Raw genomic sequence first — 17,643 nt, forward strand, 5'->3', positions numbered from 1 at the left:
TGCCTACGGGTGTTGTGAGGATCTAACGGATTCAGTTGCTAATTTATTGCATCGGAGACACGCGATCAAAAGCTAAGGTTTCTTTCATGAAAACATTTTAAAAGTATCGCCCTGTTTCTGATTTTAAAAACTGTGAAAACAGAAACTTAGAAATGGTAGGTTTAAAGTTTATCCTCTTATCTAATGATTTCCTGAAAACGGATGTGAGGTTTTGTTCGAGTTTAATTAGCTGACTTGTTGTAAATGCTAACTTACATAACACCTTGTCTTTGTTTAACTTTCATTCTGGCTCTAAGCTTTTTCTAAAATATTACATTAAGTAAAGACATTGGGAGTTTTTTTTTCCTTCCATGAATTCACTGTTTAAAATGTGTTCAATAATGCATGATCTTCATAATGAAGAGTATGAAGTTTCGCAACATTTGTCACTTCAAATTTAGCGAGAAGCAAACTTTAAATATTAAGTACTTCCCTTCAAGATAAATATGAAAAATTGAAGGTGCCGCCAGTTTTAATTCTTATAAGTTTATTTTAAAGTTCAACAAATTGCGCAATCTATTCCCAATAAATTGCGCAATCTATCCCAATATCCGGATGAGCTTAAACACGGTTAAGAGTTCTGCACCGTCCCACAAATGAAAAGCTATCCGAGACATGGTTCAAAGTAATCACAAGGTAACACCCAGATGTAAAAAGAAGAGCTATAAATTACGTTGTTAACTTGCCAAGGAAAATATGTTAACCTTGACAGATATGACACCTGCTCCTTGCCAAAAGAAAAAAACCGCACTAATACGCAATGCTACATCTGAGTCTCTAGGCGCACTTTTTAATATTTTATGTACAGTAAGATAAAAGTCAGGAAATTGCGTAACAAGAGACTTCTTCGTTAATCACCGAATTGAAAATATCTCAGCATGTAATAACACGAAGGAGGGGCAATTTTATGATGAATCAATTGAAAATGTTCTTCTGTTCTGTGAAAGAAAATTTTCTTGGTGACGACAAGAAGGAAAGTCAATGGGCAGTAACATTCAATCAACCCATACTTGAGATGAAAAGCCTTTCGTCCGAGTTCCAACGTTTTTCCAAAGGAAGCTATAACGTCTTCTTTTCTTCCCTTTTTTTCTGCGGTTTGTTTTTGCTTAAAATTATGAAACAAAAGGAGTGTTAAACTAATTTTGTCTGAAAGTCTAAGAGTCTAATGAATATATCCAGATATCCACAAATTATTATTTACTCGTGTTCGAAATAAATTTTGACAAAATGTCTCTCAAAACTTAATCATCGTTCATATCTCAGAATTTTCGGAAGCATTTATTTAAACGACAACAAATAAAAACCTAAAAAACGCTCAAGGAGAGAACAAATGTTGTGTATGCGTGACTCTCTAATCTTATGCAAGTAAACACAATAGTCTTTGAGGTAAGAAAATGAAAAAAATAATAACCATCAACTCTGCATTAATTTACCTAAAAGTGCTTGAACTGTGTAATATTCTTAACTCACAAAAAAGTATTTACATTTGTTACACCATAAATATTGGCAAATTTTAGAAACTAATGCATGTTGTTAGAGTACAGTATAATCAATTCGTTCAGTCAAAGCGATTAGTGTTAGAATTCAGTTAGAAATTTGAATAAAGTGTACGACTGTTATTAATAGATGAAAAATTCGCCTTCATGGGTGTTCTTTGGACCAAAAGTAACGCAGCTATTTAAAGAATAGCTCGGAAATATAACTGCTGTCCTACTCGATTTTTTTACCCTGGTCAGAGCTGAAGGTTTCAATTGTGGATTTACCATGACTTCTAAGATCTATCGGTTGGCTTTTAACAATAATTTCGACTTCATCAAATGTGGATACAACTGCGCTCATTTTCACAATCCAAATACAAAAAGCAGTTTGATATATGTGCTGGTCTCTCTGCTCACTGTGCTGGGGCAGTTGCGTCGCAAGAAAAACTTCCATTAAACTATAAGGGAGGTACACTGATGAACAATGCATTTATCGTTAAAATAATGTGTTTGATCGATCGGTGCAATTAAGCTAATTATTACTTTATACATCAATATTACGTAGTCCTTTTCAGTCTTCCTGTGTGTCCCCACACCTAAATTAATTTTGAAAGTCTCAATCACTTACACGTGCAGGGTCGGCTCTTTTGTTCGTAATTATTCTCGCAGCAAACCAATAGCAAATGTCCAAATGCGTCCCTCGCAAAAACACTTCACTCTTAGGGGTTTCTTTAACACGCGGTATTTAAAGACGCGGAACCGTTTTTAAATTGCATGTATTTTGTCCCTTTCGAAGGAAGGGCCAAATCGATTTAGGGTTTCCACTCTAACGACTTTGCGAAGTAGCGTTAATATAGGGGTTAGATGAAACAAAAAATTAGTGTCACATGAAGTGTGTCGAGATTATTTTACAGACAACAGGTCTGGTGAGAAAGTTCCAGGGTGTGCAACACTAATACAAACGTCAATCTGCACATGAATTTGAGGATCAGAATTCGCAGGTTGTCAGCTTAGAGTTAAGGCGCAATGATATGGTCAGAATCGGGACCTCACTCAACGCGTTTTGTTTTAATAGATCTCTTTGGCTAACTTTTCCAATAAAATTCTCATTGTGTGAAATTAATAAGGAAATTTACTTTCATCACTTGTTTACATAACAAATTTCTTTCGTCGTATTCTCTTCAGCACTGATGACTGATGGACAAGCTTGATAAGGCTTTCAACGTAAGAGCTTTATCAGTTACGTCCCGGTGGTGTTGAAAGACACGTGTTCCATTAAATTTGTTAAGTCTACAAAGCTACTTTTCAATTTTATAGTTTACAAAAAGAATTTACACGAAACGAAAACAGATACCTTCAATGAGAGCTTGTGCATTCAGTATTTCAAATTTCAGGCGACTATGCATGGTTTTTGTTTACTCTTCACAACCCATACTGCCTGTTGTGCATATCATTTTAACACAAAGAATGTTCAGTTTATTTTTCTTTGCAGCACTAATTTCCTAGTAGTTTTCTAAAGGGGGCCTGCCTTTTAACAAGAAATGTTAGAGAAGCGAGGAAGGTTTCTCTTATGGAGATCATCATCTGCTCTAATTGCGCCGGTGGCGAAAAAGGCCTTGATGATGAGAAATTAATACTGGTCTTTAATGTACTTCCGTCTTTTGTCTTTGAGGAATCCCTCGTGGTTCCTCTTGAGGACAAGATTAGAAAATCGACTAAGACATTGCGACATGTTCGGTGTTGGGCATAAAAAAAATTTAACGAAGGAGTGAGTACAAGCTCATACAGAAAAACAGGCATGTGCTATCTTTTTCGTGGAAAATTTCTTACCACGTGGCGAAGAATTTAACTTGTTTAGTGTTGGGTAATATTCAGATTGAGCAAGATGGATGCCATTTCTTTCAATACCGAACTTTTATTAACCGGAGCGTTCATCGGCGTTACGTTGCGGTGTTCATCGGCAGATAGGAATATGTCACGCAATCATTTTGAAATAATGAGAGTCGAGAGACTTGTCCAAACAACTTCAGCTAATGAGATATTGGATGGATTAAAAGTAAAATGTTGGAACACTGGAACGCTCCGGAACACCGTAACATGCCGGAACACCGCAACATGCTGGAACACTGGAACATACCGGAACACAGTAACAAACCGGAAGGCTGGAACGCGTCAAAGCACCGGAATATCTTTCAACACGGGAACATTCTGGAACACCGCGAAACATTAAAAGTAATAAAATGAAAAAAAAATCAATTAGGAATTGTTTACGCTCTCAGTCAGAGTAGTGCCCGCCATCTCGATTTTCGACTGACTGATAACATCGCCACAGATGCTATGCGGTTTTCTTAAACAGTAAGAAAGGCAAGGTTACATAAGTGTCCATTGCAAAGTCTACTGCTATCACTTCAAGCTTTGATAATATTTCTTGTGTTTGCAAACAAGAAATCTATCTTTTTACTGCTCTGTCTGTGTTTCAGACGGGAAGCTTCCTTATTGCGTGAGTGTTTTCTTAGCTCCGATAGCTCAATGCCATATCTTAATTTGTGCGCTTATCTATAACTCGCTCCTAAAGCTGAGAGCTTTTCCTTTTGTTTAAGTTATTTACGCTACTGAAATAGAGCAACGCATCGACAGCACCAGTCCTCCTGGCACCTACAACGAGGTTATTGGTGAACGGAAAACTTGACGGCGGACTTGCCACGTGGGGCAAGGGCACGAACCACACATAATTTCATTCTTTTCAATTCTTTTTTATAATATATAATATATATTAATTTTTTTATTTCACTATTATCGTTACTTTTAGTCCGCGGTGTCCCGGCGTGTTCCATTGTCCGGTGTTCCTTATTTTAGCATATTCCCACTCCTTCCTCATAGTGACACAAAACACGTTGGAATAAATAATCTACTTCAAATTTCATCCTCTGTAAACTTTAGAAGAATATATCCGAAAAATGAAAGCAGCTGGTACAGCAATAGGCGATACAGCTGTTCAGTGATCGAAGTTTTATAAACTTTCCATGCATAGAGATCATTATTTTTTTAAGGAAAGAGATTCAGAAAAGTCTTTTCGCCATAGGGGTCGTCTCATTAACGAATTTGATTTTCGTGCTGGAATTCGAAATTTCTTGACAGTATTCTTATTGTACAAATCCATAATTTCTTGTGGTAAGAGCTCGCATTTAAAGATCCGAAATTCATCTATAATGCCTTGTAAAGGCTTCTCTTTCGGTGAACTGCCTAAATTGGCACACTTCCATTGCGCATGCGTGGTAATATTGGGCTTAGGTACTGCTGACCGTTTTGGAGTCATCGAAGGTCGCACTTCATTTGACAGGAGTCCATTAATGTAAAGTCGTGCCCTCCCTGTGCTTTGTCTGTAGGTCCCTGTGATGTGGTACCACGTACCGCTTTTTATTGTAGTATCTGTGAAACAAGTTAAGGTAATCAGAAGAGATCGTGCTATGGCAACAGTAAATATTTGCAACTCACTATGCAAGCCTTGATTATTTTTGTTTTCTTAAATGTACAGATCTGTAAACGAAAACCCTGTAAGAAATATAAGAGGACGGACAATAGTCGGAGAACTGGCGATAGAACTAATTTTTTTCTGCTGCATGGACACATAGACCCCTGAGCTGTCTCCATGGGACTAGATCAAGCGAACAAGTTTCTGTCTCTTAGCTTACTATAGACAAGTTGCAAAGCGCATTTGTGAAAGAGAGCTAAAGAAAAATGATGATTTAGAATGAAAACAGTCAGAAATTTTTATAAAAAGATAAAAAGGTGAGATACATACTTGAAGAAACATTAAAACGCGTTCCACCTCCAGGAAGTTCCTCAAGCCAATGGACTTTCCCATCTTCGATTGCAAAATGATAATCACCCATATTATAGAGCTCAGGAGTGCCGCAAGTGAAAAAAAGCTCGTGTGAACCATTGACTTGTGATAAATTAAGCCACAAAGATATAGTAATTGCATCTGTTGGTCGATTGCTAAATTTTTCTACATCAAATGTTATATTTCCATCTTCGCTCAGTTGCAATCCTTTGCCAAATTTACCATTGCTTACGATGCGCGCGCATCCATGCATTGTTCCAGCGTTGCCATTATGTGACTCGTCGTACACAATGTGATCGTAAACGTGTTCAAAGCTAAGGTAAGCAGATAAACACCCCGCATCTCCTGAAAGAATGTGATAGCACAAAAAGCTGGGTACGAACTTATGCGGTGTTTTATGACACTGGGAGCTGAGAGCAAGGAGACGTGTGATTTTTACTATTGACTTTTACCGGCCAGCAAGAGAAGAATATGTATATCCTATCTTGCTGAGCACGCAATAAATCATAAATAGTTATGAACAAAATTGGTCTTGTTTTCAAACCGGGAGACCGACATAATACTAATAATAATTACTTACCTGGACAAGGCATAGTATTACACGTTCGCAGAATACTGCTATTGTCAATGTTCTTCTGTATCCCTCCGCCACAAGATAAAGTGCACGTCGTCCACTCGGGATCCCCTGAGGTTTGTTCATGAAAAATGAAAAAAAAATTGAGCATTGCTATCTTACACGATAAATGGTATATCTAACATGAAAAAGATGTCTCCAGTTCTGGCTTAAGTTCACCCTTTTTTGTTCCCGAGCAGCATAAACACTAAAAGCCAAAAGGGACATACCCATACTAACCTGGACAGCGTCTTGTATTGCAGGCTCTCGTTATTGTCGTGTTATTTAGACAAGTGACTTGCATTCCACCACCACATGTTTTTGTGCATTCGGTCCAACATGTTTTATCTGAGAACAAATTGTTGTTTGAAAGAACGAAATTAGACTGAGAAATACTGTCGGTATTATATTTCGTTGATTAACTTAGTCGTGAGTATTCTCGTGATAATCTGCCTTTCTTAGCTGAAGTGTGGACTTCAGCACCACTCCCTTTAGCCTTGTTTTATTAGGATATTTATCTGGGAAGCCACATTGCCGTTTAGAGTCAGCTGTTGACTAGATGCAATATCCGAGTTGAAACGTTTGTTTTCAGGAAGACTTGTTTACTTACTATTTGATGCTGCAGTGACGTTTCCAATGACATTGCATTCATGAAGCAAAATCGGGAGAAGAAATGTTAAAAGCGTAATCATAGTAAAACACTTCACAAACAGTAGCCTGTCGAAAAAAAAATTTACATCAGAAAAAAAAGCAAATAGTATAGAGGAAAGCATATATGTGGCTCGTGGTAATAAAATTTCTCGTTTTGACTTTTTCACAAAAAGCTAAAAAAACAAGAACTGAAGATTTTGACTGAAGCAATAACCGAAAGAGATGCTAAATATACACCACCATATTTGTAAAGAGTAGCACTTATTTTAGGTATATAACGGTGAGAGAGGGAAACAAACATTGAAGGTATCGTGTTATACATTTGGTGTGTAAATAACAAATAAAAAAGGTGACTTCTGCGGAAATTTCCAATTTCTACAGCCAAGGTCTTTTGGTAAGAAGAATTGCCGGAACAATCTCTGATTGCTCTCTTCCGTAAAGAGAGGACAAGGCGTGGCCGACTGGGAGTGGAGAAGGGGGCACCCAGTACAGACTGCATAGTCAGGCAATTTTAATTCATCAATCTTTTTCGGGAGTAGAAATAAGTGAAGTGAAGCGGAAAATGTTTGCTCTTTTTGCACCTTTAGTTGGTTACAATTAAGAATAACTCGGAGAGAGGCTTCACAATGGAGGGAAAAATCATCTATGCAACAGAATTGTGTTCACGCCTCGTCAACCTCATGTCGAGGTCAAACTGAGCGTAATCGTCGATACAAGCTTGGCAGCTTGAGTTTTATAATTCTGTGGCAAGTATCATCGTCACAGTTAATCATATGATGTAGAACTGCATCGAACAGGTTGAAAGTAAATGACAGTCCTGCCTGTCAAACACAGCGTCTGAGAACCCTCTTGGCGCCAATTTCAAATAATGATCTTAAATTATGGCTGCTGTCATGCGCTGTTTGATGAGCTTATACAAAATCTCCACTAGGAAATGCACTTAGAATTCTTGGTTCGCTGATCAATTTGTAGATCTCACGGGACAGACACCACCCCCTAATTACTATTGGTCTGCCTCGCCTCCTGTTGACATCTTGTAGTACCAGGCATTTGATTTGAAGTGAGCAGATACTCTTTAGGAAATTTAACATTTATGGTAATAGTAGAGATGATAGAGAAAAATAAAGAATTGATCACAACCTCACAAAGTTCACCCTCAATTACAAAGATCTGTGATAAAAACAGAAATTTTTCTCCAACTAACCTGTTTAATACCAAAATCGCATCATTGACACCGTGTTGGTTCAACCGTCGGTATCTTGAATTCGTATGTGCTCAAACCTGTAAGTCCACGAAAGACAGATGGAAATTAGAGGAAAGGAAATATTTAAGATAATTTGTGATAAACTGATAAATCGTTCAAAAAAAGATTTGTGGAAATGAAGCGCACCCGTCATTACCAGTAAATAACCTGCTTGGTGACAGGTTGATCTGTCAGAAAATCATCAACTGAGACCACTAAAGTTCACTCATGTTCATTTACTCTATTATTTGTGAAAACTAACCCGCCTCATCTTAAGCTCCTAAACTTAACTGGATTTTTGCTGTTTGTCAACTCATCTGTGGCACAATGACCCTTGATTTACGGAAATATTCCATCGTTGGAAAGTATGACCGCATGAAGGTTAAAAGTCTCTCTGATAAAATGAAATGGAAAGAAATTTTTAACCTGATGGACATTAATAGGCGATGGAAGTTTCAACGCAGTTTAAAGCTGTAAACCTTGCCTGAAGGACGTGGATCATTCGTGAAATTCAAAGGTATGCTTATTTGATAAAATGAACTTTTAGAAGGCCATGATGTAATCTAGAGTCAGGTATAAGAATCAACCGAACAAGATCGTGGTTATTTACTGAATTAACACATCAAGTGGTTAAAAAAAAAGTAATTTTCCGTTCACAGGGTGGTTAAACTTGCGAACTAAAAATAAACAAATTTTCATCTCCGAGGAATTGAAAGCATTAAGACTTGGGTCAGTGCAGTTATCTCTTAAAAAAATCTAAAAGTTTCCATATCTTATAAAAAGGTTCTAAAAGGTTCATCTGTTTCTCCGTATTCGTGACTCAAGATTAACCTATTTGATAAATTATTATTATCAATTATATCTATTTAGCTCCGACTGTCTTTTATAGATGTTTAAGTCATAAGTTCTCGCATGCTACTCAGAAATTTTCATGAGTAAAATTAGGAAAAGGTTTATCAAAAGTCTGAGTGGCTCAATCCGTCAAAAGCCACATATTGTTCTGCATTTAATTGTCTAATTATATCATCAAGCGTGGAACCAATTCTTAAGAATGGATCCATTTAACAATTTTGAGACACCAACAACAACTCAGACTAGAAAAACTAGGGATCAAAAGAAAAAGAACTCGGCAAATTGTCATTAATTGAAATACCATACAATGTTCGTATTTATTCCCTACAAAGATAATCAAAGGCTTTCATATCATAATAAAAACAGCGCAACGCGATTATATGATTCCAAACGTGGCTTACTCAAATTAAAATACAGTGTTATTCTTTTTTGATAGAAAAAGTTGTTTCAAACTCATCCATACTAGCACAGTTACTATTTCATTTTCGCGCCGGTGAGACTCACCTGCCAAGTCGGAGCATGCGCAATCAATTTGACTTAAATGTCACGAACCAAAACTTTAAAAAAACTACCATGAGGACAAGTTCCCATCGCTCCCGATTCATTACTTAAAAAGTTACTGCGTGCGCGTTTTGATCCAAATTTCTTAGGGCTAAATCAGTGTAGTTCAAGAGATTACATTGCATTTAAACATTGGAATGACCATTACGAAGTGATCAATCTTTGGTTAGATTTTAATTTCAACTCTCCTTTTATCATATTTTACTACTTTCCCCCAAGACGTATGATAACGAAAAAATAGCGACATGCGAAAATTGAATATCAATAAAGAGATTTTATCTTTTCAAGAACTCCCTCTTTCGCTACATTTTAAGCATTTTTGACAATAAAAGCAATACGTCAAATTTTTTTCATTTGTTGTGGATTCTTGAGTAATTTCTTATAGCTTAAAGATTCAGTGATAAAGATTAATTGAAACAGAAGTGGAAATAAGGTAGCTATCTTTTGACATAGCATTACCAGAAAAAAGCGGCACTCTTTCATATACATTCCAGTCAAATTTTTCCGATTAGATTTATCTTGTTTCTGTGCTTTGCCAAGCTGAACACTGATTAAAAAAAAAAGTGATTTCATCTCTCTACATGTTTGTGTCCAGATAACACACTTTGTCAGTATCTAAACTTGACATATTTTCAACGTTACGACCAAAACTCAAAACATGAAGCATTACTAATAAAGTGATTTTGTGTTGTAAAATCTTTTCTAGCTCGAAACGAATGGTTAATCGGAGATAAATTGCAGGTTTATTTTGTATTTTTCAAGTTTTGGTTTTTATTAACTTAGGCACCCTACTAAGCTACCTTGGTCTTAATAGGCAAGCGCAAATAAAGGTCAATTACATTACAGTCCAACAAGATTCTGTGGAGTGAAGCAGTTCCTTCTAATTAATATTCCGCGACAGCGAGTTTGTTCTTCATTTCTCTAACACTCAATCAAATGAATGCAATATTAAAGAAACTGAAGAGCTTGCTTTAGAAGAGTCTGATTTCGTTGACATATGTCAAAAACACTGATTCCTTTGAAACAAAAAGAACAAAAGTCTATGGAACTGCATTGTTTAATGTCAGATAACTCCAGTGCTAAATATTCTATTTGAGTTTGATCATTATTTCATAGCTTACCATAAACTGTTTCCTATGTTTAGATTGGAAAGATCTCAATTACACAGAGCTAACAAGCGAGACAACCCTTATGAAAAATTAAAGAGGCCCAATGAACCTGACTAAAAGGTTCCCACTTTTCCGAATGAATAGTGGTCTCCTAAAGCAACCACAGTTTCGAGAACATTTATTGATTAGCAATAAATATGTCAAATAAAAAAATTGCGTCTCAGTATTCTGGTAGTAGTTTTAGTCAAGGAAATTCTCAAAAGCCTTGAGTAACAAATCGCGATGTATTCTTTTCCGACCCTAACATAAATATTTGCTTCGCATGTTTTGGAGCCAAATAAAAGAACAAAGTTAATCGAACAGAGACTCCTTAAAAAATAACCTTTTTCATCAAAGTTTCAGCTTTGGATGTTGTGTGGAGTATATTCTCCTTCGGGCAAACATCTTCGAAACAGAAACATCCGCGTGAGACAACTGCCAATTTTTAAAATGGTCTTTTTCGAAAGCTCCGCCTAAGTTTTTATCATTTTCACCTTGTTTCAGAGTTGATTAAAGTTCATTTCTTTCGTCAACATAGAACAGAATATTTAAGTCGGAATGCGAGGTAAATTTTCACTGCCATAAAATGCCAGCGCTATGAATTATGGAAACCTACTTGACAGGTCATCCATATTTAATAACTTTCTCTAGCAAACAATTGAAGCTATTTTCAAAACACAAAATTAATTATTGAAATTTCATATTGATTGAATCTGTTGTCACTTAACCCAGGAACGTAATCAATTATTAACAAGTCAAACTTTTCACTAGCTTTCTCTCATTCTATCTCTAGCGCTTTCTACTCACGCCAGGTACTCTAGTACAGCCAAGTACGAGGTTGACTTTGTGAGCCGATCGAACAGATTCGCAGGAGAATCTCTTAGGAGCATCTAATTTTTGTGTTAGAACTGCCTTTACATTTCTCAAAACATTTTCGTTTCTACAAAGAACACGGAAATTTTTTGCCTTAAATCGCTTCCCATTTCGGATATCCGTTTGGTAAACTCCTCCTCAACATTTTTGCTGGTTCAAGATTAAACACGTGCTCGTCAAATCAAAGAAACGCACGTGTTCCATAGCACAGACTCTCGCCTGCTTCTGAGATCTTTACGAGCGGAAGCGACGCGAAAAATCTTGCGAAAGACTCATATTTTTGGAAAGACCTGATGGAGTTTACCTTTCATTGCGTAATTTAGAGACAGACTAAAATTTTACTTTGCATCTCTAGTTCAGGTAAGAAGTTTTCAGATAACTTGTAAATTGTCTTTGTTATATGGCATTTCCATTTTTACGACATTTCAGTAGCCTAGAGAAAAATAATATTAGAGAACAAGAAATTTCAAGGAAACTTTAAGTTAAAGGTTGATTAGATTCTGCCTCTCAAGCTACTAATGTATTCGCTCACGCAGGTGCTCAGGAATTCCTAAATTTTGAAGATCAAGAACGCCAAAGATAATTTTATCGGAGATAGTAAAATATTTCTTATAGCTAAAACCACGGTAGATATGGAAAGCTTGGTTATTTTAACCTTAGGGTTTTGACTGCGAGAGCTGTACGACTTCGAAACAATAATATTGTGGCTTCGGTGTGGAACAAATTTTTTCTACAGATTTCATCTCAACTAACGATCAGTTTCAATAGCGCTGATTTTTTTTACTTCATATCAGATTTCTTTTTACCGCTAAAACTAGACATTTTGATAATATTTCCTTCACCGAAAATTCGGGAAAGTGTCTATTAAAGTTTTGTGTTTGCTTGTTAAATTACCCGTGACACATTGTGTCGGTCAGTAAGGAAGGCATTAAGACAACTTCATCAGAGCTGCCCATCAGGCATTATCGACAGAAAAACCGTGACAAAGATATCATACAGTACTGTCATTTGGAGTAAGAGCGCAAAGTGTTATGGAAAGCGTTCCTTTTTTGTTCAGTCTTGTCGGAGTGAATAATTTCGGTCGTAAATTATTCGATAAGCTGAAGTTTGGTGGGCCTGCCGGCACGTGCCACAAATATTCTGTCAAAATAATGGTAGAGCGACTACCTGCCTTGGCGAAGAAAAGAAGCTTGTTTTACCGCCAAGAAGTTATTTAGCCTTCATCAATTTTTCAAAACGTGGAGCAGGTGACGGTGTACGCTTCATTTGACAAAGCATGAATAATTTCCTTTCCAACTTATGTCATTTGTATAAGGCCAAGAATATGGCACCTGGTGAGAAGAGCCGATAGAGCGTTGTGTGATAATTTATTGATATACTTTTCCATTTTTCATAGGTTTCTGCTTGTTAAACTTCCTTTACTAACGTGAAACCTACAGTAAAGATCATCAGCTATAGCAACGCTTTTTTCGAGATCGAGTCTGATTGTTCCGAAGTCGAGATTTTACAAATGGCAACATTTACAACGTTGGATCGAACAAGACAGGGAGGAAAAACTTCTCCTGTTCAGCTCCAAACTTCGCCTAATCCGCCGTCCACCCAAAGGATTAAGCTAACCGCTGAAGATTTGTTCAACTATTTGTATGGCTACACGCCCATTCGTCTAGTGGATCCTATCCAACTACAGCAACGGAGAAGAAAAGCTTCGCAACTGGAAAATGGCGCGTCTAACAAAGCTTTTTCATGTAAGTATAAACATCAGAGATGTAAATATTGTCTGGAAAGTCTCATAACGGTGCCATACCGAAACGAAACGAAACACAGCTTCCTTCAAAACAATAAAGAAAAATTCACTGCGAGATAAACTGCATAAAGCTTTGATAAGTTTACCAGGGCTAGTATCTGAAACATTCATCTACACTTTTAATATACTATTGTTTACTTTGGATGGAGTCGAGAAAAGAATGAATTTCTGTTAATTTATCGTGACGTTCGCGACTTTGCGCGAGGGCGGAAAGGTTCGCATTCATTACTATGAAAATAATTATCCAAAATCGCTAGTAGAGAAGCACGTAGTTTTCATAAACTTTATCAAGTTCCTTTAAAACTTTTATGATGCTATCCTCAACGTTCCCTCTTCGTTTAAACGATATTCGCACAAACAAAATCTGACGCGAAAATGGAAGATAACCAGCCAGGCAAGTTTTATTCTTACCAAATGTTTGCAGGAAGAAAATAAACAAACTAAGGAGCGATCGGATGAAACATGGCAGGTTTAGAATGAGACCTCCAAGGGTCCTGTTCTTCTGATTTAAAACACGAGTTTTGGATGTAACACTAAAATTATTTCAATATCAACTATTCAGTCTCTTAATTGTCCAAACGCTAGAACTGTTTGTTAATAATTTGATACAAACCGATCTGTTTCGGATATCGACCCCACACCGAGGACTGTGATTTGCTAGTTTACAGTCTCACTAACCAATTCATAAATAGTCCCCTCGCGAACTAGTCACATAGTTTTGAACCAGTTAATCAATTCATCTCATTTTTCAAGTTAGTAAATTTATAAGTTGTGATCTGCGTCAGGGATGCGATTTATGCATATTAAATATGCAAATAATTTGAGTTAGCTCCTTACATACCAAGTAAGAGAGAAACAAAAAAATGAAGTTAACAGAGACATATTCACTATGCTTAATTCTGTAACTTTTGCCATAAAAATTTATTTTTGACGACGGAGATAATAATTGGTATTTGCGGAACATGATTTCGGGTTATATAGGGTGAAAAAATTATTGATAAAGGCAGATTCCAATACAAGCTATGGGAAAATTCTTAGAAATTCTCATCTATTATTCAATTTTTACAACGTTGGACCGATGATAGTGAATTACTGAGTTTTATTTTAGGAATAGAACTATCAGTGTACGAGGTTACTTTATAAGCAGTCAAGGAAACATGGAACTCATCTAAAATTAAATTAATCGCCGGAGACAAGTGAGATGAAGAATTCAATGTATTTTGACAAATAAGAACAGTTTCAGATTATTATTGTTTCCATGTGGTTAAGGGAGGTACAACCTGGCATTGTTTATATTCTGAATACATTCTTTCAACCTATTAAATGAAAAGCGACCAGCTACGCTCTATCAGGATTGGCTTTCAGCAGAAAACCACATGTCAACGACTTCAACAAATGTCTGGTAGTGAAACAAACAACTTGATGGGTTGTTTATGAACTTGGCCCATCGAAATTGGCCTATGTTGTCGCCAACTCAAAATTGTCACGCGAACTTTTCTTCTTCGGGCTTAACAGCTGTGAATGAAGTGGGTGGTTTTTAAAAGAAACTGTGGTGTAGCGTCGGTAGGGGAATATAACCAGATAATTTTGGCATTATTAACTGAGTTCATAATGTAAATTGGCCACCGTTAAGAATTTCAAAGCTGACGTTTCAAGCGTTAGCACTTCGCCATCATCGCTCTCACCAAGGGCTATTGAGATTTCGTTCTTTTTTAAATAATCGTTATTTACATTAACAGTCGAACGATTTTCCCCTAACAGCAATTGTTCATTATCAAAGTTTAATAATTAACGAACCATAAGCAAAACTCGGCTTTCATTGCTGTCATTCATACAATAAACCAAAAATGATTCCTGTTGGTTATTTTAACTTGTTCCAGCTAATCACCACTTGTGTTTATAGGGTGCGATATTTGCAACGAGAAACATGATGGAGAATGTCCGATGCACGGGCCTTTGCACTCTCTTAGAAAACTTGTCAGCGCTGGGCAATCCCATAGTCCTTTGGAAAACGGATCTATTCTCAAATTTCCGGACGAGGTATGCTTGTGTACATCCAGCATTCCTTGTGTTGGCTACGGAGTGTGTGCAAGAAAGAGAATACCCGCAGGGACCTGGATCGGGCCTTACGAGGGAAAGCTTGTGCGACCAGAAGACATCAAAGTTGAAACAGAGACGGAATATATGTGGGAGGTAAAAAATTTCTAATCATAACACCACTGAAGGTGATTCCTGTTAAGAAAACTCTCTGGTAAAGTGCAGTTAATTTGATGTTTTCTTCTTCAGGTGTTCCATGATGGCCAGGTCAGTCATTATCTTGATGGCAGAGATGAAGCTAATTCCAGCTGGATGCGGTTTGTTCGCTGCGCTCGACACAAGAAAGAACAGAACATGGTGGTATTTCAATATCATGGCTGTGTCTATTACAGGACAATCCGAGAGATTCTACCTGGGCAGGAGCTGCTAGTGTGGTACGATACAAGATATTCACAATTCATGGGGGTTCCTGTGGCACTCAGTGATTCTGGAAGTAGAGGTGAGTGTTTCTATGACCGTAGTGGAAAGTGTAATGGGCACCTGCAACTCTTTTACTACACCCACATTTTCCTCCACGTCATTCTGATTTGGTAGTTAAGTGACTTAAATCCAATGTCTATCAACAGGGGTCCACCCCCCTCGGGATCTGGTCGCCCAAGAAAGGTCTCGGGCCAGAGCGGATAAAAACGAAACAATTGAGCCAGGGGCTAGGAGAAATCTTACAGACCATGCACCAGCACAAAGGGGCCGGCCTCCCTTGCGAAGAAATGAACCTGCCGAATCGAGCAAATCAGAGCAAGATCACGTGATGCTGACCGAGGATAGAAGAACAACCTCGTATCGCGGACGAGGCTACGGGTACAAACAACAAACCAGGACGCCTGCGCGTTTTGATCCAGCAGACGATTTTACCTGGAGGTGCAACCAGTGCTTTAAAGCATTTACAAATCGAGAACAACTTGAAGTGCATCATTGTAATGGTATCAATGGAGGGAAGAACTTGACTTGTTCGCACTGTAACCAATCGTTTTCTCATCCCCTAGAGTACCGTACACACATGGAGACACATGTTAATGAAAGGCCTTTCAGATGTGGCTATTGCGCAAGCGCCTTTGCCAGCGCTGCTTTGTTGAACCAGCACGTACGAGTACATATGACCGAGGGAACCCTCGGTCCAGTGAAAGCGTCGCCAAGACACGATAGAGCAAGCCAAGAGTTTCATTTTTAGAGGAAAATAAAGCATATTCGAGAATTTATAATTTCAAATCAATTGTCATCTTTTAACGCAACCATTCATAAAAAACAGGTCACTTTTAGTGGCGAACTCACGTATCTCGGCCTCTTTCCTAAGAAAACTGTCATATGGAGTTTGGTTTGTCGTGTAAACAAGTTATTCAAATGACTGCTCAATTGCCTGATAGGTTAAAAGGTCTTCTAAATATTGAAAAAGACACCGAGAACTTGCAAAACTGTATTTGTTAAGAAAATAAATGGAAAAATATATAAATTGTGGCTTGAACGAACAGTCATCCAAATAACTCGAATTAAAAGGCGTACATAGACATTGTTTGGAAAATATTTCTTCTCACAGCTATTCAACTGCTTTTCTTATGCTTTGCACATGACAAGTTTCAAATGCATGTAACATTTTCACGTGGAATAAAATGAAAATTGAATAAAGACTGTGCCAACATTTCACCATTTGCAGGCGTTGGCAAAAAGCAGATATGCGGCTCGTTTCAAAGAAAAATCCAAATAATAGAAATCCGAATGGTATTCTTTGCTAAAACACTCCAAAAGTATATGACAGCTCCGCTAAGGGAAATAAATCATTCTACTACCTTCAAAGCACTCAACCCACCTTTCATAATCTCCAAATAAACACTGGATTGATTTTAGGAGGAGCTGGGCAACTCTTATTATGTAGGACTGTTTACCACTAAGCTTAATTAAGCAAACATGCATTTCACTGACGCTCCAAAACAAAATTAACTTTCATCCTATGCAAAATCTTCAAATTAATCAAGCTTCAGGTAATATTTTCTGCACATTCCTGTTAAAAGCTTTTGGCTAAATTAATTTGTGCAACGCGAGGACTTTTCGAAGTCTCAATGGTTAGTTAACGGTTTATTTCAGATGGCACCACGTGTTTTAACCTAAATGCAGTTTAAATAAGAAATATTAAGAAATATTTTTGAATTTCCTACCTTTATGTCCGTAGAAACCAACTTGAGTCGTCATTTCGACGTTGTTTTCGAGAATAAGTTGGAACTTTCGGTATGTTCGTTGCCATCTCCGATTGCCTCTCAAATACAGATTTTGACCCGCCTTCCTTACTTTTCACCACCACTGCACCCACCAAATGTTACTTGCTTGTCAGTAAACCAAACGTCCCATAATTTCTGCGACAAATGCTGTGACAACAGTCTACCGGTATCCCCGGTTATTTCATCGTGTCACCATACTCGTTACTGGATTGTTACTGGATTGTCACGCAACC

The 17,643-nt window shown here is 37.4% G+C and overlaps 2 protein-coding genes across 6 annotated transcripts; one reads left to right on the forward strand and one right to left on the reverse strand.

Moving 5' to 3' along the window:
• Positions 1 to 2,565: 2,565 nt before the first annotated feature.
• On the reverse strand, positions 2,566 to 17,488 carry LOC113684846 (uncharacterized). 2 transcript variants are annotated; one of them, XM_027202252.2, is made up of 7 exons: positions 17,351 to 17,488; positions 7,830 to 7,906; positions 6,585 to 6,691; positions 6,215 to 6,322; positions 5,942 to 6,046; positions 5,320 to 5,706; positions 2,566 to 4,946 (listed from the first exon to the last, which is right to left on the reverse strand). In XM_027202252.2, exons 3-7 carry the CDS (start codon positions 6,664 to 6,666, stop codon positions 4,555 to 4,557), a joined length of 1,074 nt encoding a protein of 357 aa, XP_027058053.2. In that variant the 5' UTR covers positions 6,667 to 6,691; positions 7,830 to 7,906; positions 17,351 to 17,488; the 3' UTR covers positions 2,566 to 4,554. The 2 variants fall into 2 exon arrangements, with proteins under 2 accessions (XP_027058053.2, XP_089063572.1); XM_089207446.1 differs by lacking the exon at positions 17,351 to 17,488 and adding an exon at positions 8,016 to 8,038.
• LOC113684845 (putative histone-lysine N-methyltransferase PRDM6) lies at positions 8,043 to 16,814 on the forward strand. Of its 4 annotated transcripts, none has more exons than XM_027202251.2 (5): positions 8,043 to 8,385; positions 12,699 to 13,047; positions 15,010 to 15,299; positions 15,393 to 15,642; positions 15,770 to 16,814. In XM_027202251.2, exons 2-5 carry the CDS (start codon positions 12,813 to 12,815, stop codon positions 16,369 to 16,371), a joined length of 1,377 nt encoding a protein of 458 aa, XP_027058052.2. In that variant the 5' UTR covers positions 8,043 to 8,385; positions 12,699 to 12,812; the 3' UTR covers positions 16,372 to 16,814. The 4 variants fall into 4 exon arrangements, with proteins under 4 accessions (XP_027058052.2, XP_027058051.2, XP_089063565.1 ...); XM_027202250.2 differs by lacking the exon at positions 8,043 to 8,385 and adding an exon at positions 11,210 to 11,662; XM_089207439.1 differs by lacking the exon at positions 8,043 to 8,385 and adding an exon at positions 12,209 to 12,549.
• Positions 17,489 to 17,643: the final 155 nt, after the last annotated feature.

Source organism: Pocillopora damicornis, chromosome 5 (assembly GCF_964200805.1).
Source record: "Pocillopora damicornis chromosome 5, jaPocDami1.2, whole genome shotgun sequence".
NCBI lineage: Eukaryota > Metazoa > Cnidaria > Anthozoa > Scleractinia > Pocilloporidae > Pocillopora > Pocillopora damicornis.

Bases quoted from the DNA above. Each gene is read 5' to 3' on its own strand.
- LOC113684846 (XM_027202252.2), bottom strand. From the start codon at position 6,666: ATGATTACGCTTTTAACATTTCTTCTCCCGATTTTGCTTCATGAATGC. The intron at 6,047-6,214 runs GTTAGTATGGGT...AACAAACCTCAG, and splicing joins CAATACAAGACGCTGTCCAG to GGGATCCCGAGTGGACGACG. The intron at 4,947-5,319 runs GTATGTATCTCA...CTTGTTTCACAG, and splicing joins GCGTTTTAATGTTTCTTCAA to ATACTACAATAAAAAGCGGT.
- LOC113684845 (XM_027202251.2), top strand. From the start codon at position 12,813: ATGGCAACATTTACAACGTTGGATCGAACAAGACAGGGAGGAAAAACT. The intron at 15,300-15,392 runs GTAAAAAATTTC...TTTCTTCTTCAG, and splicing joins AGACGGAATATATGTGGGAG to GTGTTCCATGATGGCCAGGT. The intron at 15,643-15,769 runs GTGAGTGTTTCT...GTCTATCAACAG, and splicing joins CAGTGATTCTGGAAGTAGAG to GGGTCCACCCCCCTCGGGAT.